Source organism: Palaemon carinicauda, chromosome 40, assembly GCF_036898095.1.
Source record: "Palaemon carinicauda isolate YSFRI2023 chromosome 40, ASM3689809v2, whole genome shotgun sequence".
Classification (NCBI taxonomy): domain Eukaryota; kingdom Metazoa; phylum Arthropoda; class Malacostraca; order Decapoda; family Palaemonidae; genus Palaemon; species Palaemon carinicauda.
This window is the reverse complement of record NC_090764.1, coordinates 17667523-17690454: the sequence shown is the minus strand read 5'-3', so window position 1 is coordinate 17690454 and position 22932 is coordinate 17667523. Positions and strand designations below refer to the sequence as shown.

Below are 22932 nucleotides of genomic sequence, written 5' to 3'. Positions count from 1 at the left end.
CTTCTCTGATATGCCGAGACCCACCAAGAATAAGGTAGCCTTATCTGGTAAAGAAGAGGGCTTACGCCTAAGTGGCAGGACCTCCCGATCTCTTCGTTCAGTCGATTATTCTCGTTTCCCTCCTCCACTGTACGTCCGACAGAGGAAGTACTTTGAGATGGTAGAAAACGACCCATCTTGTCTACCTTTAGATCCAGCAATCTTAGCATTGACCCAAAATTCTTCTTTGGCCAAACTGGCAACTTCAGTGCATTTCTTTGCAGGTGATGCCGCCAATGTGGAGCAGCATTTTTAAATTTATTTCAGCAGCTGTTCTGAATGCTATTCAACTATAACATTTACTTTATGGTTCTAATTGAATATTTTTTACTCTTTATTTATAATAAATAATATAGGCATCAATGATCTTCAATGTTAAGATGCCAAAGAACTTCAAATCATTCATTCATTTAATCACTCGTAATTTACAATTAAGGAATAGTCACTCAGTACCTTGAATAGAAAAAAAAAAAAAAACAAGTCAAGAGAGGTAAACACTAAAGGGTAAACGAGATGAATGCGAAAGGCTCAATCGTAGAGAGGAAGTGAGAGAACAACCTCTTCATTTCTCGACCAGAAGTGTTGTGAGAAGGTGCGGTGAGCAACCACCCGTTTGCTCCTTGTGCATGCACTGTGTTTACCCAGCACGAAGCATGATGCAATCAACCAACATTTTGATTGGCTGGTTGTAGAAAACATGATGAGTAGTAACCCCATTAAATGACTCGTTTGTTTAGCTAGGAAAAATACAAATTATATGAAATTTATAGTACTGTATTTATGTCCCCTGTCCTTCATGCGAGGTGGAGTCGGGCAATGCTTATGTTAAGTGAGGAATCCAGACCGTCATCCTTTAGGATCATGAGGTATCAGGGTTCCCTCTAAACAGCGCATGCGGGGCACCGAGGTACACTGGAACAGTCTCCAGCCAGTTTGTTTTATGGAGGCGAGTCTCCTACGTAAAGAGCGTAAGTTTTGTATCTAGTTTGGGAACAAACGACATATTTGGAATAATTTGTATTTTTCCTAACTACAGTATACAAACCTGAAGCTCTTTACACATACTGGTCTCACCATCACCATCCCCCAGGAGTCCTGCCGCAATTGGAAAGTGACTATGTTTACTAGTGCTGGTGTGAGCCGGGTGGTGGGTTACCCCCGCTATTTACCTCCCATAGAGGGTAGTTACACCCCGCAAAATCTTAACCCTGATACCCCCAATGGACATACTGGTACGTTTCACAAAACTCATCCCTTAACCCCCATGGAAGTACCGGTACGTTGTTCCAAAAAGCTGCTATTTGCACTTTTTTTTTTTTTTGCATATTTTTTAATATTTTTGATAACTTTATGAGAAACTTCAGGCATTTTCCAAAATAATGAGACCAACCTGACTTCTCTATGACGAAAATTAAGGCTGTCGGCGCGATCTAAAGAAAAATATATTGTAAAACATGCTTGAAAAAGGAAAACGCATGGGGGTTAAGGGTTGGAAAGTTCCAAATAGCATTGGGGGTAAAAGGGTTAATAGCTGGTTCTCAGCTAGCACTGAAATAATACTATGTAAAGAATTTGAGGTTTGTATGGTTAAGAAAATTACAAATTATTCAAATTTTGTCATATCCTGTGCCTGTTGATAGTATTCGACTGTTAGAATCTTAAATTAGATGGTAACAAATGTAAAACAAGTGATTAAATTTAACGCAGCCTAATATAAAACTACTGTAGAACTGCACATTTATTTGCATTGTCTTTTTTTGTACAAATCTTCAGTTCAACTGGTTGTTATTTACAACCTGTCAAAATAGTTTTATGCTAATACATGTAACTCGACCGTTTCTTTTAATGAAACCATTGTTATTTAGTTAGTAGGTTAAGCCAAAGTTGTTTTTCTTGTTCATCTTTTATAAAAATAAACAAAAAGATCAGCTAATCAAAAGGAGATTCATTATTGTCTCATTTGTGTAAAATTAGAGGATAATTTCCACTGTAAAATCAGAATTCTCAAGGTTGGGAAGGGGAGTTTAAATTTGTCTTAGGAGGATGGATATTCTTCTCTGCCTCTAGAAGTATTTTATCTTTATTTGTACTTATGTACAGTATTTATTTATTTTGCTTCTTAAAATTTCTGTATAAATTTTTCAGTGTTACATTTTTTTGAAAACCGGGATACGGTGATTCAGCGGATGTATAAGGCAGAATATGTTTGTTTGTATTTGCAGTAATCTCATGATATTAATGAAATTAGATAGAAAAGTCAGGGATGATTCAAAATAATGTGGTGCTCTACTGTTTAGATATTTTTGAAACATGCTAGTTTTCTCTACTTTTATTAATTTATTTTAGGCTATGTTATTTGTAAGCTGTTGGCTAAGACGGGTTATGAGGGTAATGCTGCAAAGTCATTTAGAAACTCTTACTGTCTTAGAATAAACATCTATGATCTAGGAAAGCTAGACTGAACATGTTTATGCATTTCTTTTAGTGGGTTTCAATTGGTTTTTTTATGTAAATAAATGCTATTGAAATATTTTGTTTGTATATGATAACAAACCATAGTCCTTTAATAGAAGTATGACTTTAGCAAAGCTGGAAGGACTGTTTCAACTTTTAATGATGTAAACATAGTTACCTGCCAGGTGGTGGGTATGCCCTGCCCACCCGATAGGTAGCGCAACCCCTACTACAACTTTCCGCCGGACATTACTGATGTACTTTTCGATGCTTCATCTGGCTGTTTTAATATTTTTTCATAATTGAAGGATATTTAAGGAAGAAGTTAAGGCTATGAAATCTTTCCTGTTGACTGTAATTGTGAGACAGTTTTCTGTGCTACCTGTCAGTATCCATCATACTTGTTCCTGTTGGGCATCATATCATTTGCAGTTTTGTCCTTAGTGTGTGTGTGTGCGTCATTGCAACGATGAGAACGTGAATTAAGTACAGTATTTGGTTTTCCATAGCCTCTGATGAAGCTCCGTAGAAAGAACAGTGCTGCTGACTAAAGTTCTTCTCTTGCTCTCCCCTTGGGAAGAGAGAGTAGTGGGGCATGCTCTTGCATTGTTTGTTCCTGTATTGTCCTATCCTGTTGCCAAGTCTTTGCCTGAAGAACTGCCAGAGGTGAAGGAGTCTTTAGATTGTTCTTTAGCAACTAGAGCTCTTGACATGCAAGGGTTCCATGCCTACATGCTCCACACCCAAGGATTATGTGCATTGTCTACATTACATGTACAGGAGGTTTCCACGTATACAGAGTCGGTATTGCCTACCATACAACGTTGATCTTCCACATGCACAAGCTCCACGAACACTTTCATCCATGTGCATAAGCTCCAGGGACACAATCATCCACATGCATAAGCTCCAGGGACACAATCATCCACATGCATAAGCTCCAGGGACACAATCATCCACATGTGCAAGCTCCATGAACACGATCATCCCATGTATAAGCTCCACAAACACGATCATCCCATGTACAAGCTCCACAAATACGATCATCCCATGCACAAGCTCCACAAACACGATCATCCCATGTACAAGCTCCACAAATACGATCATCCCATGCACAAGCTCCACAAACACAATCATCCCATGTACAAGCTCCACAAATACGATCATCCCATGCACAAGCTCCACAAATACGATCATCCCATGCACAAGCTCCACAAACACGATCATCCACGTGCACATGTTCCATGAGCACAAGCTCCACGAACACTATCATCCACATGCACAAGCTCCACAAATACGATCATTCACGTGCACAAACTCTTCGAACCGGATCCACAAATATAATAGTCTATGAGCCTGTCATCTGCGTACATGAGCTTCCACATGCACCAGCTTCACAAACACAATCTTACATATCTAAGCTTTACGAACACAGTCATCCATGCTCGAACTTTACAAATGCGATCGTCCACACTTGAAATTTATGAACATGATTGTCCATGCTCACATACTTTAGGAATGCAATCGTTTACGCTGACAAATTTTTCAAGCACAATTGTTCACAATCATGAACATACTTTAGGAACGCGATCGTTTACGCTGACAAATTTTTCAAGCACAATTGTTCAAAATCATGAACATGATTTAGGAACGCGATCGTTTACACTGACAAATTTTTCAAGCACAATTGTTCACAATCATGAGTTTTACAAACACAATCATCCAAACTCACAAGGTTTATGAACACGATAGTCCGCGCTCACGAAGTTTTACAAACACGATCACCCATGCCCACGAGCTTTATGAATACGATCGTCCTCACTCACGAGCGTTATGAACACAATTGTCTATGCTCGTGATCTTTACTAACAACATTGTCAAAGCTCGCAAGCTTAACAAACAGTCATTCCTTCTCAACATGATCGTTCTTGTTCATGAGCTTTACAAATACACTCATTTGCGCTACCAAGCTTTGCGAACACGATTATCCACGCTCAGAAGATTTATGAATATGATCGTCCACGCTCACGATCTTTACGAATAAGATTGTCCACTTTTATGAACTTTATGAACACGATCGTCCACGCTCACGATCATTACAAACATCATCATCCACGCTCATGAGCCTCATGAACACGGTCGTTCACACTCATGAGCTTTATGAACACGGTCGTTCACACTCATGAGCTTTATGAACACGATCATCCGCGCTCATGAGCTTTACGAACTCGATCATCCACACACACAATGACCACAGAATGCAAAGAGTTCACGCACAACTTTTGAGATTGTCTCCAGTGTAAAACTGCTCTGTCACCACCTGAGCTCTGTCATTGTAAGCAGTCACTATGTGATCCGCTCAGCCAAGTGACGTTGACACCTGGCTGATATCTCCCCTCGTATGCTTGGGAGGGACTTACCTGGAACGCATCTACTGTGGGATGTTCCGGTAAGTTCTCTAGAGGTCGCGTATCAGGAATGTTTCCTTTCCTGAGAATCCATTTTGGTATATGATTTTATGTATTCACCACGCTAGTAGGACACTAGTGGTTGGGCACATCATGCCTGTTCATGAGTGACCTTATCACATAACTTAGGTCATCTGCTTCATTACAGATTATTATTATTACTACTTGCTAAGCTACAATCCTAGTTGGAAAAGCAGGATGCTATAATCCCAGGGGCTTCAACAGGGAAAATAGCCCTGGGAGGAAAGGAAACAAGGAAAAATAAAATAATTTGTCATTAAAATAAACATCTTCTGTATAAACTATGAAAATTAACAAAATGAGAGGAACAGAAATAAAATATAATGGTGGGCCCGAGTGTACCCTCAAGCAAGAGAACTCTAACCCAAGACAGAGATAGACCATGGTACAGAGGAGTGTCCTTCTCAAAGAGCTGCCTACCATAGGTAAAGAGTCTCCTACCCTTACCAAGAGGAAAGAAGACACTGAACAATTACAGTGCAGTATCCACTAGGGTGAAAAAGAATTGTTTTGTAACCTCAGTGTTCTCAGGTGTATGTGGACAGAGGAGAATATGTAACTAATAGGCTAGACTATTCGGTGTGTGTGTAGGCAAAGGGAAAATGAACCATAACCAGAGAGAAGGATTTAATGTAGTAATGTCTGGACAGTCAAAAGACCCCATAACTCTAGCGGTAGTATCTCAACGGGTGGCTGCTGCACTGGCCAACCTACTACCAATACACAATACCATTGGAAGGGGAACCTATCTTTGTTCTGACTGCCAGTTCAAACTACAAGATTTTTGCTAGCGAGCAGCACAGTTTTTGCCATGCTCGTTTCCCGTGGGTTTTGTCTAATTAGTAACATCTGATTATATTCCCTCCGGGCAAGACGTCTTGTTACGCTTGTTTGCCACGATCATCGTTCCCATGAGATTGGCTGAGTTTTGTGATCAGGAACCACAGCAATTGTAACTTATCTGTTCCTTTCCATTGCCACCAGACCAGAAATCTTTTGAGATCTTGTGAAGAGCTGAAACTTTTCCATGAGCTAAATCTCTCTCTGTTCAGAAACTGGTCCAGGACACAGGTTCTTCCCATATCCCGAAGGAGGAGGCATCAACTCTTTTCTCTTTGTGGCCTGGTGGTATAGGAGCCTCCCACCTCAATTTCAACTGTCAGGGTTCAAATCCTTGGCCAACCAGAGGCTCTAATAAAAAATGAATATCCCCTTGGATCTTTGATCTTGAGGCATAGAAAATATGATGATAGCATGTATATGTGGCTCATTTGAATAAATGAGAATCACAAGTATTGGTAACAAAAAAATCAACATAAAACAGCCAAGTGCTACAAACTTACCAATGGTAGAGAAGGGTTGATTTTAATTCTCTGTACAGAGCCTGAATTTGACAGGAATAGGCATGAAAGAGTTTGAATGAACTCTTAGCTCTATGGCCTGGTGAATTTTTCCCAATTTTTCTCTGTTGCATGGAATTTATTGATAATTTCCAGGGAGGTTGTAGTATGATATGCCAACATGCATTGTAGTGGGGGCCCTATATACAGTAGTCAATGCGGCTCTTAGGTATCCTTTATTGTTTCCACTTGTACCACTATCTCCCCCTACAATTTTTTTGTGTAAAAAGCAGGCAAGGTTTGGTAGATGCATGTGGTAGCGATGATTGGGGCTTCTTTGATATATGCATAACCCACAACTCGGTCCACATTCAAGGTCTGCATGCATATGGTATTTCCTTGTCTGCTTTGCATCTCATCCATGTGTTAGGGTTTGTGTAAAATAATGCTTAATAAATTTTGTGTTGCTTGTTAACTTCTTTATCTTTGCCTAACATTTTGCTTCCCTTTATATATATATATATATATATATATATATATATATATATATATATATATATATATATATATATATATATCACAGTATATATATATGTCACAGTATATATATAAATAACTTTTATAAAAAAAAAAAGTAAGAAACAGGAAGCTATAACATTGTACATCATTACAGAAAGAGTGTCAAGCACACAAGATGTAAAGCAGACAAGGGAATACTAGATGCATGCTGACCTGGACTGTGGACCAGGTAGCAGGTTAAGCTATTGCTTTATGAGACCTCAATCAACCCTGCCACTTGCATCTACATATATTTCTCATCTTTGAAAAGTTTCCTTTGATACGACTTATTGACTGTATTGGCTAGTACTTTGAGCGTTGTTAAATTTCTTTGGACACTGATTTAAAATCTTTAATGAATTGTTGAAGCCTCATACAGGCTATATGAATCATGAGTGTAAAGGTACATAAACTTCTATGTATGGAAAATGAAGTTTGTTGCCATAGAATCTGTAATTTTGTTTTCCGACTGAAATTTATTTGGCTAATTGGTGTGTAAGTTCTAATTTTTTTCAGGTATAATCCAATGGTAGGCATAAGTACACCTAATAAAAATATTTAGTTCGACTTAATATGTTATTATCCTCTACATAGTACAATGCATTAACACAACCATAGCATATTTTTTATTGTATATGATGTTCTTTGTAATATTCGTATGTAATCAGATAAAGTATAAGTTTAAGTAAAAATTAAGGAGTTTGCTTCATGATAATTTTAGTATTTATCTTGTTTTAAGTTATTAGAGCAAAAAACTACTTGCCCTGATACTATATCCTTATGCCTAGGTGAATTACATTGTCTACAATTTTTATGAAGCTGTCTGTAAAACTGATTTGGAGGAATTGAATTTGGGTCAAGAATTATTTATGCATATAGACAGGTGCCTGTAGAACTTCTGTTGTCAGTAACTCACCCATCACCATGACTGAATAATCTTTTGGTATTAAAGACACTAGCAACTCACTAATGTCGTCAATTAAGATCGAATCCTTCAACAACTGAAGGAGAGGAGGTGGTCTTATTGATGAATCTTCCTTCTTTGGTCTGGCAGAGAAGAGTGCTCTATTTTTTCATCACACTTTGGAAAGCTTGATATGATTAACATTGGCTCTTGTACAAAATTCAAACCCCCTTCGGTTTCAATGAGAATACAAACATTTGTCTTTTATTTAGGAGTATTTTTGTACAAGGTAAAGGCTGTTGTTGAAGCTCTGTAACAAGGGAAGGAGAGGATACTCCCCATCTGTGTGACAACCTAGTATTTTGTTTTCTTAAGCTGCTATCAAGATTAAATGTCTTGAACTGTGCTCTACCCAGTCTTTTGTAAAGGTGAAGGCTATCTTCAGTGGTTGGTGGCATGGGAAATGTCTGCAATCAGAGCTTCACTTCACCTGATCAAAGACTTTCTTATCTATTCTACTTTTGCCAATAGGAGCACCTCTTGAGTCTGCCGTGAAAGTGTCATTCTTGTGAAGATGCTTTTGTCACTGACTGCTAGGCATTTGCTGGTTGAAGGTTCACTTCAGTAGACCGCGACTTACTCTCTTGGTATGACTTTCAGAGCTTTCAAGCCTCTTGAAACAATACTACTTATGGAGCTTGCCATCAAGACTGCTTTTTTGCCGGCTGTAGCATCATTAAAGTGCGTATGCAAGACAACTTTTGCCGTCTTTTCTATTTAGTTTGCTGCTAAGGGCTCTGAGCTGTGTTGTTCTCATCTATTGAGATCATGGGGAAAGTTCAGAACCCTTCAATTCCTGATGAGATTTTTTTCGAGGGCTTCTTGATCCCCTCCCTTTAGGACTTCATATGACAGCTCATGATGAGATGCTTGTGTGTCTTATTAGAACCTTGTGCTACAGTATTATCTGGATCACACCTGACATCTTAGACAGAAGTGACAGCCCCTTTACCAGTTGGGACATGAAGGAGGTTCATAACAAAGCTCATGGCTAATTTTTAATAACTTATTTTTTTATTTGTTCCAACACAGGGACTTACCTCGAACTACTTTCTTAGGAGTTACCTGGAACCTCCTCTCAACCGACCAGAGTTTTGTGTAGTTTACCCTACTTCCGTTTTCTTATTTTTTTATGTTTTGTTCCTTGTGGTTATTTTCTGAATTTGGTGCAAAGACTGGTAATGCTTGAAGCTACCCTGTATAATTAATGTGTGCTTTGCATGCTGATCATAATACGGAGTCAAAAACTAAGATCAGCCAAAGTATGGTGTTGTTTTAGAGTTCTCTGAATTCATTATAAAAGACTTATTCAACAATTTAATTTAGAAATGTCTTCAGTTCATTTAGTTTCATTTGGAGACATTAAAACATTGAAATTTTTACAAATCATTATATATGTGGTTTGTTTTCTTACATTTATATAAATATTGCCAACACAAACCTTTAGCAATTTGGTAAGTTAATTTGTTTGAACAGATAGATTGAAATTGTTGAGGTATTTATACTTTAATGTGAAATGGTTTGTAAATGGTGCTCCTAAGATTGGACATGCCAAATATTTTAATTATTAATCATGACATTTACCTTTTTCTATTTCTATCATACTAGTTTTTTTATTTCACCTAAATTTTATAATACAATCCAATCTTTTAGTCAATTCTGATGTAAAATTTATCCCTGTAATTTATGGTTAGTTTATCTTTTAAAAATTTTAATACTTTCTCTCCATATACTCTTTGAACAAGGTATCGTAATATACTGCTTTCATCATTTGCCTTTAGACCCCCATTGCGTAGGTTCCTTGTACTTTTTCATGGTCTGAACCGTAAAGAAAGAACAAAACACATAATTCATTATTGTCTCTAATTGAAAGGTGTTATTTTTTATTGCATAGTAAGGATGATGATAGGTAATTGTTGTGATAATGTTTTTATATTATAAAGAATCATACATACCCATTTTCAAGCATTCCTGGTAAGTAGAGTTGGAATATTAATTCTCAATTTCAATTTTCTTCAGGCAAAACAGCAAGAAGAAATTGAAAAAAGGAGAAGAGAACTTGAAGAAAAAAGTCGAACTCAAACCCCAGAAGATAAAATAGAAGAAAAATTACGGTTACAAAAAATTCAAGAGGATGCCGATCTACAATTAGCTAATGACTTAATTGGAAATGATACTGGCGAAGAAGGTAGGATTCTTGAAATTCTTTGTGCAGCGTATGAGTGAATTTTTTTTTATTTTTTATTGAGTAGAAATTTTAATTTTATTCAGCTTGTAAAATAAGACCGAATTAATCTCGCCAATGTAAAAAGTAAAGTGGCAACAAAATGTTCATATAAAATGGGCATTCATGCAAAGATTGCTTATACCCTGTCTCAGCCCCACTCATGGAAAACCAATCATTCACTTCATTCCCTATCCTAACACATGCTTTACTGCCTATGGTTAAACTCTTCACTGCTTACAACAACCTTCCAGCACTTACAGTTAAATGGTGAAATTAAATTTAATCTCGGACCTATGACATTTTTTAGGTAAAATGGAGTAAGTGAAAACATTACACAATTTAATTTTGAGTCTTGCTTTATTGTTAATACATGTTTATTCACTTGTGTCCCTATGATTGTAAAATATAGTTCAGTTGTCCCCCCCCCCTCCCAACCACAGTGAGCTTAAGGATAAAATATAGCACTAGGGAGATTGCAAAAACCTTCTTACGATATTTCACTACCCAAGAAGCGATTAGTATTTGAGGGGGAAAAACTTAAATGGGCAGTGCACTATAGTGGTATCAAGGTGGTAAAGCTATTGTACTAACAAAACAAAAGTAATGGGACCATACTGTTAAAAGTTTTTTCTCCTCGAGCTGTATCTCTCAACACCACTTGTAAATTTTTTAATTTCTTACAAGGACAGTAAAGCACTGACTACAGTTTATAGACTGATGGTTGGGGGGGGGGGGATTTGAATATTATAGGTAGAACTTATCGTTAGATACTTCCATAGGAACAAGTTTATTTAAAAGCAAGTGCTTGTTTATGTATTAAGAATGCATTTACAGCTGCTTTCATCAGTTTAGTTTACAAAACAGGAGAGATACTGTATAGGCATTCAAGTATTTTTAAGTCTTTGAACTTAAATGGAGATGTAATATTATGTGAATAATGATAGTGTATCTATATCATGTTAAATTTTCATGTATTTCATTGTAACTTCATGTGATTTACTGTTGTTTTTTTTTTTTCCAGAAAATAAAGTGTTGGATGAAATTGACCTATCAGATCGTGATGGTCTCCAGTCCTTTAGAAAAGCATTAATAGCCAAGATTAGATCGACAGATCGTTTAGAGAAACGGCCATTCTTCATCAGTTTTGTTGAAGATCTTAGTAGAGACCTTTGTGAAAATCGTAAGTAATTGTGGCTATTTTGAGAAATACTTAATCTCATGTTTTATATGAAACTTATGGAGAGAGAGAGAGAGAGTGTGAGTGTGTGTGTGTGTACAACTTTATACAATGCTAACCTTTCAAAGTAATTAAAAAAAAAATCAATAAAATTAACGAATATCCTTCAGCCTTTTCCAAGTAGTTCGAGATATATATATATATATATATATATATATATATATATATATATATACCCTAGTCTAAGGAACCTCTTATCTTTATATTAGGCCAACCTTAAATATAGTAGTTAAAAGTTACTGTATATAGAATGGGAAATTAACTACAGGTCATAAATATACTTTTGTGTATATGATCAAAATAATGCATATTGTAGTGGTACATATGTGCCATGAAGTACAGTATATGATCAGTGCTGATATAAATTTACTTGAAATGCTTGAGGTAACCCAGTTACTGCTAGCATCAGTAGTAACCAAGTCTACTGTATGTTAGGAAGCATTACCTTCTCATAGTAGAGATAATAACGTAGAAAGTGTAAAAGTAAAGTTGTGCGCTTTATTGTAAATCTTTTACACTACTAAGTTTTGATTTCAAACCCTTGGATTTATTGTTGAGGTGAAACATGTAAATGGTTTAATAACAGCGATAGTTTTGTATGTTTAGGGTTTTGATTAAAATTTCTTTTACAGTTGAATTAGAAGAAGTCAAAAAAGTCTCATCTGTCCTCAATTCCTTATATAATGAAAAGGTTAAAGCAAGTAAGCCAAAGTCTAAGAAGAAGGGAAATAAACCAAAACTTAATGTTGCACAAGGACCAATCAATGTAAGTGTTAGTGTGTTGTATTTTTGGCTAAAGGTTCTATGCTTTTTCTCCATTCCATTTTTCTGTCTGTTTCAAAAATTTCTTACCCTCTGACACTAATTTCTTTCTAAAATGACTTGGTGTCATCATTGTCGTAAAGTCTCTTACATCAGGTTTTCCTCTTTGGTGTTAGACAAGAAAGGAGTTCCCCCCCCCTCCCTTGCCCTGTACTTGTGTATGTATACACAACTCTATCCCAATTTTACTTGATATCCAGGGGCCTTTCTACTGGCCTTATTACTACTACTACTACTACCACCACCATATTTAATGCTTTTCTGGTGAATTGATCTTACTCCCTTCTAATCAACTGTCCAAACAATCTCAATCTTCCCCCCCCCCCCAAACCTAATGTACTGTTCCTCATCTTTAGTAATGTTTTTGTGAAGAAATAGAAAAAAATAATGCAATTTTCATGTTTACCCATTTAAATTATAAATGAATTGTATTAGCAATAATGTGAGGTTATTTTAGGGTGTCCTAGTGGTTGCATTGAAGGATTAATTTTGAGTAAAGTTTCAAGTCTTGGAATCAATTAATAACTTAACATGAGGTATGACTACTGAATTGCAAAATTTAAAAAAAAAAAAAAAAAATTGGCGAAAGTATTGCTATATTATTGATAAATGCTACACAGGATGTGAAACTTGTCTGTATCCTAGTAAGATTTGAAATACCAAAAGAGATAGCCCATAAAATATTTCATGAAACGTTTTGAGAACCTAGGTGTAATGTGAAAAATGGTGTTTTATTAAGGCCAATCATGCCCCTGTTACCAATAATTTATATGCTAAATAAGTCATGCCCATGTTACCAATAATTTATATGATAAATAAGTCTGCAGTTTTTAACGACATACAATGTTTTGTTGAAATTCCACCATTATCTATATCCATGACTTAAATGATTTAAGTTTGTGACGAATAGTGTGATAAAAACTTTATAAATGGCACTTATTATAATCCTGAAAAATAATATAATTGTTCCAACAAATACAAACCTTACATTTTTTGTTAGGGGTTCACTTTCGGCGAAGTTGAAAGATGACCCATGATAATTTTAGTGAGGGATAACCACCCCAAATGCTAGTTAGCGTTTGGGGGTAGTCAGCTACCCCGCTCACTCACACATTGGGTTGAGCAACCACTTTACTTTCTGGCTCGGTAGATGACGGTCATACTGCTGCTCTCTCCCGCAAAGACTTGCCACTTGATTGTAACAGTTAATTCGATTTTTCTTTTATATATATTTTACTTTTTTCTTTCAGTTGCTGTTTGTGTGACAGCTTATTACGGTCTCCACCGCAAGGGAGTCGTCATTGTGTTAATGTTACTCCTCCCTTACTGTGCCGCTCTCCCTCTTGTGTGGATGGCCGGCAAATCCTCGGCAGGTATATATCTTTCCTGGTTGCAGGGAAGGTGGTGCTCATGATTGGTTTCTTCAGTATTTGAGTTGAAACTTGATAACTGCTCGTAATTCAACTTTTCGACATAGCTCCGCTCTCCTTGCCGGTGATGGGCCAACGGCATTTATCGTTCTGCTAAATTATTATTATTATTATTATTACTATCCAAGCTACAACCCTAGTTGGAAAAGCAAGATGCTATAAGCCCAGGGGCTCCAACAGGGAAAAATAGCCCAGTGAGGAAAGGAAATAAGGAAATAAATAAATGAAGAGAACAAATTAACAATAAATCATTCTAAAACAAGTAACAACGTCAAAACAGACATGTCATATACAAACTATTAACAACATCAAAAACAAATATGTTATAAATAAACTATAAAAAGACTCATGTCCGCCTGGTCAACAAAAAAGCATTTGCTCCAACTTTGAACTTTTGAAGTTCTACTGATTCAACCACCCGATTAGGAAGATCATTCCACAACTTGGTAACAGCTGGAATAAAACTTCTAGAATACTGCGTAGTATTGAGTCTCGTGATGAAGAAGGCCTGGCTATTAGAATTAACTGCCTGCCTAGTATTACGAACAGGATAGAATTGTCCAGGGAGATCTGAATGTAAAGGATGGTCAGAGTTATGAAAAATCTTATGCAACATGCATAATGAACTAATTGAACGACGGTGCCAGAGATTAATATCTAGATCGGGAATAAGAAATTTAATCGACCGTAAGTTTCTGTCCAACAAATTAAGATGAGAATCAGCAGCTGAAGACCAGACAGGAGAACAATACTCAAAACAAGGTAGAATGAAAGAATTAAAACACTTCTTCAGAATAGATTGATCACCGAAAATCTTGAAAGACTTTCTCAATAAGCCTATTTTTTGTGCAATTGAAGAAGACACAGACCTTATATGTTTCTCAAAAGTAAATTTACTGTCGAGAATCACACCTAAAATTTTGAAAGAGTCATACATATTTAAAGAAACATTATCAATACTGAGATCCGGATGTTGAGGAGCCACCGTCCTTGACCTACTTACAATCATACTTTGAGTTTTGTTAGGATTCAACTTCATACCCCATAATTTGCACCATGCACTAATTCTAGCTAAATCTCTATTAAGGGATTCACCAACCCTAGATCTACATTCAGGGGATGGAATTGATGCAAAGAGAGTAGCATCATCTGCATATGCAACAAGCTTGTTTTCAAGGCCAAACCACATGTCATGTGTATATAGTATGAAAAGTAATGGGCCAAGAACACTACCCTGTGGAACACCGGATATCACATTCCTATAATCACTATGGTGCCCATCAACAACAACTCTTTGAGATCTATTACTTAAAAAATCAATAATAATGCTAAGAAACGACCCACCCACTCCCAACTGTTTCAGTTTGAAAACAAGGGCCTCATGATTAACACGGTCAAAGGCAGCACTAAAATCAAGGCCAATCATACGAACTTCCCGACCACAATCAAGGGATTTCTGTACAGCATTGGAGATTGTAAGAAGGGCATCACATGCTCCAAGGCCTTTACGAAAACCAAATTGCAAACTAGGGAGTAGATGATTACCTTCAGCAAACCTGTTAAGACGTTTTGCCAGAAGACGTTCAAAAACTTTAGATAATATGGGAGTTATGGAAATTGGGCGGTAATCAGTGGGACTTGAGCTACCACAAACACATTTACATAGAGGAGTAACATTACCAATTCTCCAACTAGTGCTAAAAGCTCCTCTTCTTGCTAACTTGCGCAAAATAACAGATAACTTTGGAGCTAAGAAATCTGCTGTCTTTATAAAAAACAAAGGAAAAATACCATTTGGGTCTACACCTCCATAGGCATCAAGGTCCATCAACAGAGCTTTAATCTCACGAGATCGAAAAGCTAAACTAGTTAGTTTAGCCTCAGGAAAACAGGAATGAGGAAGTTCAAGTTTTTCATTACTCTGTTTACTGTCGAAAACATCAGCCAAAAGGGTTGCCTTTTCCTTTGGACAGTGAGTGACTGAGCCATCTGGTTTGAGTAAAGGAGGAACTGTTGCATCTACACCAAAGAGTGCAGATTTAAGGGTAGACCACCATTTATGTTCCTGAGTTGTACCAGAAAGTGTTTCTTTTATGGTTAAATTGTACTCCTTTTCAGTTGAGGCATAAACTCTCTGAGCAAAAGCTCGAAGCTGAGTATAGTTGCTCCAGGTCAAATCTGATCTGTTACCCTTCCAAAGATGATAGGCCTCCTGTTTCTCCAAATAAGCACGTCTACAATCATCATTGAACCACGGTTTGTCCTTCACTCGGTACCTTAGCACACGAGAAGGGATACGCCTATCAATTATGTTGACTAGATTCTCATTCAAAGGGACAACAGGATCTGCACTATCATATAATTGTGACCAATTCAAGCACAAAAGATCATGCAAAATCCCATTCCAGTCTGCTTGGGATTTCATATAAATTTTACAAGAATATGATATATCAGGGACAGGCTGCTCAGTCTTCACTAATAATGAAATCAAGGCATGATCAGATGTCCCGACTGGAGAACCAACCTTACTAGTTATAACGCCAGGGGAGTCAGTGTATACGAGGTCCAAGCAATTACCAGACCTGTGAGTAGCTTCATTTATGATTTGCTCACAGCCTGATTCAGAGGCAAAGTCTAAAGCTCTTAAGCCATGGCGATCGGTAGGAGAGATAGAACTTAGCCACTCCCTATGGTGAGCATTAAAATCACCAACAAAGACAAAAGAAGCCTTTCTATCATCTTCTTGTATCTTAGCCATAATGGTAAGAAGACAATCGAAGATAGAATCATCTATGTCTGGATTCCGGTAGATCGAACACAAATAAAAGTTGTTATGCCTGCCACAAACTTTTATTACCTGAATCTCATGACATCCACATTGATAGCAGGACTTATGAGAAGCAGGGTACTCGGTCCTAATATACACCGCCATTCCCCTGGCCCTAGGGATGGCATCACGTTTCAACATTATTGGCTTCTTAAAACCAGTTATAAGGAGCTCAGATGAGTGCCTCATATTAGAAACCAAAGTTTCTGAGCACAAAAGAATATCATACTGTCTGGACGCAACTGTAAGGTCTTGGATATTTGCATGAAGACCACGAATATTGCAATACAGAAGACGACATTGACGAAATCTAGGACGTACTGGTCCCGGATTTCGCTCAATGTCTCCAGACAGCATAAGAATTAATAGAAATAAAAAAGAGACATCATACTTAAAAACTAGATTAACAAGAATTATAACAAAAACAATACGTACAGAATTATAAACAAAGTGATTGATGATACCCATAGACTATAGTAAAAAGTCGGAAAAACTGGTCAACATGGAGGAGCCGATACACCATGCAAGGCTAAATACCCTCCAGGATAGCCACTTCAACTGAAGGGAGGACAGTAAGGATGGTTTTGAGAAGAAAAATAATCAGAAAAAGGAAAAGACAACCTCTTGATAAACCACCAGGCATCCATGGCCCTTCTATTAAGCCTGCCCAACACCCATTTCAAAAAAACAAGAGGAAGGGAAAAAAAAAATAAGATAGAATAGTGTGCCTGAGTGTACCCTCAAGCAAGAGAACTCCAACCCAAGACAGTGGAAGACCATGGTACAGAGGCTATGGCACTACCCAAGACTAGAGAACAGTGGTTTAATTTTGGAGTGTCCTTCTCCTAGAAGAGCTGCTTACCACAGCTAAAGAGTCTCTTCTACCCTTACCAAGAGGAAAGTACACTGAACAAATTGCAGTACAGTAATTAACCCCTTGGGTGAAGAAGTGTTAAGTATCTCAATGTTGTCAGGTGTATGAGGAAAGACGAGAATATGTAAAGAATAGGCCAAACTATTCTGGGTAAGTGTAGGCAAAGAAAAAATAAGCCGTGACCAGAGAGAGGGATCCAATGCATTAATGTCTGGCCAGTCACAGGATCCAATACCTCTCTAGTGGTAGTAGAGCAGTGTTGCCAGGTTGGCCTTTCTTTGGGCCAAAAAAACTCCAAATTTGGAGATACGTTCGTTCCTATGAAATTGGCCACTCCTGTCACAGTACTGCTCTACCTATGGCAGCTCATTGGTTGCAACCTTTTCTTTAAGGGATGAGATCTCTGCCGATAGTGGTTCAGTCTCTTATCACTTTTTGGCTCCGTCGTTCCTTATGCTCTGGCGTGGGAAGGAGAGCAGTGGCTCACTGGGTTCCTTCGGGTGTTCCAGTTGTGGTATCCCTGTGGGGTTAACCCAGAAATTAGTCTCGGCTACGTTTCTTGGTAGCTCTCGATGCCAACCTTCAACTTGAACAAGGCTTGTTGACAGAGAATCTGCAGAGTGCTGCCAGGAGGTCCGCCTCCAGGGGTTGGAGAACTTTCCCTTCCGAGGGAGAGTTAACTTTTTGTGGCTGCTTTTCCTTCAGAGGGAGAGAGCTTCCCTTCATCAGTCGTTAGCAACCTTCCTGCAATTAGGAGAATTGTTGACAGGTTGACAAAGATCAGCAGCTGCTGTCTCGTTGCAGAAGACTGCATTTCTCCTGCTTGTGCTTTGTGGGGAAAGCAAAGTCCAAGGCAAGGTCCTCCTTCAGGAGGACTTCTCTCTCCTCCTCGAGAGAGATTGATCCGTGACCAGCATGTGTTGTACGCCTATGCTTGTTCCCATAGGGCTGGGGGAAAGCATAGTCCTAGGCGAGTGCCTCCATCGGGAGAATATTCCTCTCGTTCATGAGAAAGCTTGTGATAAGCTGTTTGTGACAAAGCAGTCTCCTTCTCATGAACATCCTGCTAGACATTAACACTTTTCGGGGTCTGTCGGGAGGAGGATTTCTGACCCCTCTTCTACTTGGGCATTTTCTTCCCCCTGCAGTAAGAGACGCCCCTTTTCAACCTTTACGTTCTTGTCGTCGTGGTTCCTACGGATTCTCATGTCGGGTAGGTGCAAGAGCTGCTACCTGTCTGTCTGGGCTTGATCTCGTGGCCGTCATTGAAGACGTTGCTTTTCCTTCAGGGGTGATAGGAGAGAAAAGTCCTAGGCATATTCCTCCTCCGGTGGAACATTTCTCTCGTTGGCGAGAGAGAATTGCTTGTGATCATCGATCTCCTTACGCCTACGCATCTCCCCCAAGGGCAGTGACAGAGCTTAGTCCTAGGCGATGTTTTCCTTTGGGAGGACAGAATTCTCCCCTGGTAGAGAAAGCTTCCAAGCTTCTTGGGCTTAAGCAGTCTCCCCCTCGGATGGTTTCTGATGGACGTAAACGAGTTTTCTTCTTGTGGAGGAGTTTCTGACCCCTCTTCAACTGGCCGTTATCCTTCCCCAAGGGTAAGGAAAAGCCTCTTGGATCCCTCGGGTTCAAGTCACATCCCTTTGGTGTTTCATGTCAGTTTCACATCGGGCTTGCTTGACCCGAAGCCTTCAGGCTTCTGATGCAGTTAACCTACGGGTTTTCGCATGTCGGGACCTTTGGGTGTCTGCTAAGATTTTTGGCTTGTAGGACACTGAACCTAAGGGTTCTGGTTACGCTGAGCCTTTGGGCTCTTGTGGCACCAAACCTTCGGGTTGATGTTACGCTGAGCCTCAGGGCTCTCGTAACATGTCGTGCTGAACCTTTGGGTCCTCGCTGCCCAGAACCATAAGAATATAGTTGCGCTGAGTTTCTGGCCTCTTACAACCCCAAGTTCGCTAAGCCTTCAGGTTTTCGTGCCTCACGTCGCACTTAACCTTCTGGAGGTTCCAGTTATGCCGAGGTCCTGGACTCTCGCAACAACCTTTGGGCTCTCATGACTTACGTTACGTTGAACCAGCTGGACCTAACCTCCGTTACACTGTGCCTTCTGGCTCCTATTTCGTCGGTTACACTGAGCTCCCAGGCTTTTGTAACTCATGAACCTCCGGGTCCTCGTCACGGGCCCTATGGGCACATACGATAAGATTCTCACCCAATTCCAATTTTCGAGTTTCCATAACAGAACCCCTGGGTTTTTGTTCTGCCGAACCTCACGATTCACACGACTCGGAGCTTTAGAGATTCGAGATCTTCTCATAGACCCTCAGTTTCCTTCAATTACCTTAGATAATTCTGCTGCGCAACCTTCACATTCCCGCAATCCTAGCGACTCTTTCAGACAACTAGATTGTCTCTCTTACTCTACAAGAGGCATAACTCTATTGAAAGGAAAGAAAATGGATTTTATTTTTTTATTTTTAGTGTTAACGGTAAATGTCTATAAAACTAAGCTTTTAGATAGAACCAATATGCACATCAGGTAAGTAAAGAAATAAATTTAAAAAAATGATTAAAATAACATTTTTGTCATTAGTCATGATTTATGTTAACAAAGAATTAACTTTATTGTTTGAGGCGGTTGCAGTGATAATGTTTTTCTCTTCCTCATATAGTTAATGAAAGAAATGGAAAGGATAATAAAAGATTATATTAATATATGTTATCTTGCTGATTATGACAGGAAATTGCCCAATACCATGTGGTATCTCCTAACAGTTGAAAGGTGGCTGTGAAGATATAATAAAGATATTTTAATATGTGGTTAGCTGAAAAAAATTACAAGTGTATGACAGTAACAGTTTAATGTGACAAGAGCTTGTCAGAGATGGAAGAAAGCTTAAATATCCTGGTTATTTTCCATTCCAAAAGAAAAAGAAATTACAGCTTATGGTTGTCATTGCCGTTGAACCTATTGTGTTCCTGTTCATTGGGTTCATGTAGATTTCTAAAATCAAATTATTGAAAGTAAAAGGTTAAGAAAAGTTTATCTGAACATTAAAAATTGTTACTGTAAAAATGGCGAGAGGTTAAAGTTTAATGTCATATGAAAAAAAAAATAAAGTTAATGATTAAGATAATGTGTATTGTATTTTGTTAATAACTAATTTATGCATACATCACAAACAATTTGGTCTTGTTTCATGTATGCATAGTCTTTACTGGTGCCCCTCAGAAATAGTTACTTCTACAAAGATATTGGCTGCTTGATAGTTATGTATTTTCTATTTTGTAAGGTTTTTTATTTTTCATTCAATTGCCCTGTAGTTACTTTGATATCTTGGAATAGGTTTTTATTGAAAATATAATGGTGAGCGAATGTATATTAAATGTTATTCTTTTCCTTTTGCAGGACGTGAGCAACGACTATCGAGTTGAATACGATGGAGCTGAATATGATGACTTTATGTAGTGTATTATTCTTTTAGAATACATTATTCATTAGGCTAACTAAAATCTTCATTTGTATATAAAATTCCATTGCTTTATGGATAAAAAGTAAAAAAAATTAAATCATTAAATGGAAGAAAATTTTTAGCTTGTCATTGCTGGAGTTGCCTGTGATTGCCATAATGCAGCCTATCAAAGAGATTGTATATATTTTTCTGGATGCTGGATTGCCAGTATCCCCATAAAAAAATATATGCCCTTTTTTTTTGTTCTTCGATTTCTTTCTAGTTGGTTGTTTTTTAAAATTTTAAAATTTTGGAGTATTGATGCAAATTTTACATTTATCTCAAATTCTACATTTATTTAATACAGTTCTCTATACAGTTGGTGGCAATAATTGATAGAAAGGAGAAAGGAAGTTGTTTTATTTCTTCCTTTCACTTTAATGTTCAGGTTACACATATTGGCAATGCTCATGTTAATGAAACAGCCAAGCATGCAATGGCAATTTTCTTTTAACATTTTCATTTTATGGGAAATGTGCTTGTCAGGAATGTCATTGTTTTAATTTTCAAGATCTAAATCTAAAATCATTGGCCATACTGTTTATTAACTTCCTTTTTTCTTTCATAAATTCATTTGTCCATTTACATAAAAGAAATTCTCGTAAGTTCTTTCATAATGTATGGTCATATTCAGTAGCTGGGTACATGCTTGTTGACTATAATTTTCTTTTAGAATCGAATATTAGTATGCAATTAAAAGTGTGCTTGGCTGTCCGCACCTTCACTAAGAGTTTAAGTAGCTTCATTTATATTTTACAAGACTGTGAATTTACATATTCTTCCGTACATGGTGATTAGAAGACAGGTTACATCTTTTTTACATAGTACTTTTAGCACCTTACCTGATTGTATTTGAGCTTGGATTGAAGAATCGTAATTTTTTTTTTTTTAAATTGATTTTGGTTTGGTGTTAAAATGATTTTTATGCATGGTGACCATCACTTGCTTTGATTGCAATAAAGTGCAAAATCAAATATTCTCTCGCCAAGCTTTCCTATTGTTTGCAGATACAACTTGTGGCCTTAAAATGTTTTATCTTGTGGGTGAGTGTTGACAAATTCTCTCTTTAACTGTTCCTTGTGGTAAACATAATACTAATTCCTTGTCACTTTAAAGACGAAGCATAGAAATTGGTCATGTGCAGGAATGTTTATACTGTACATTATTTATATCTTAAAAGAATACCTGCAACTTTGTGTTTAAATCTCATAAAGTAATAAAGAAGTTTGTTAACTATAGAGGTTTTTGTTCCTTATCTATCACTACATAGATATTTATTCAAGATACTCTACCAATATTAATGCAAGTCTTGAGATTTTTATATAGTCTTTAACTTGGTTTTAGTAAATTAAAAATTCTGCAGAAGCTAAATATGGGAAATGAAATAAAGATAAAGGGAAACAAAAAGAATAATCTCTAAACACGTTTAGTTACGTTAAACTATTACGTGTTTGCACATACTATAATGTAAACTAATTAAGTAGAGAAAAAATACCGGCAAATATGCAAAGAAGAAAATATAACAATTTAGGAAACCTTACTAAGTGATGAATATTACATGACCATAAGATTGAAAGTGGTTGTATTGTAATTGGTTTTACTACCAAACATTTACCAAATTTTATGTTAAATGGTACAAAGTAAGGTCTAGAAGGTCAAGTTCTTGATTGAATACTTAGGTGATGCACTAGTTTGAAATTTATGAGGTTATTCATAAGTATTTTATAGATATTGAATAGGCATACTCTTGGTAATGACCTAGTATTTTGGAGTCTTAACACCAAAGCCTGTCGAGTCTCGCCTTACAATATTGAAAAAGAAAAAAAGAATTTCTAAGTCAGACAATTATTCTTTTTAGTTATAACATAAATATTTAACACCTAATTTTCATTTTTCACTATCTATAGCCTTAAAATCTTAATCTTAAAAAATTCTTAGAAAGCATGAGAAAAAAGTTTTAAGTGAAAATGCCTTATTTCATGTAAATTATTCTGTATCTCCACCATACAGTGAGACCTTGGGAGAGTAATCCCCCATTACATTGCCTAGATCTCTCATCATCACACAAGAAGAACAGCATATACCATACCTTGCTGTATAACTTCTTAAAACTTCACCTTCTAAATGCAACCACAGGACTTTAATCCCAGTTG

At 37.3% G+C, this 22932-nt stretch overlaps 1 protein-coding gene across 2 annotated transcripts in view; it reads left to right on the top strand.

The window, feature by feature from the left end:
* The window catches only part of eIF3j (eukaryotic translation initiation factor 3 subunit j), a 53272-nt gene extending 31259 nt beyond the window's left edge, over window positions 1-22013 (top strand). For both annotated transcript variants that reach the window (XM_068363372.1, XM_068363371.1), the window contains 4 exons: window positions 9864-10032; window positions 11093-11251; window positions 11941-12074; window positions 20677-22013. In XM_068363372.1, coding sequence (XP_068219473.1) covers window positions 9864-10032; window positions 11093-11251; window positions 11941-12074; window positions 20677-20736 — 522 coding nt within the window. In that variant the 3' untranslated portion in view covers window positions 20737-22013. The remainder of the gene's footprint in view (window positions 1-9863; window positions 10033-11092; window positions 11252-11940; window positions 12075-20676) is intronic.
* Window positions 22014-22932: the final 919 nt, after the last annotated feature.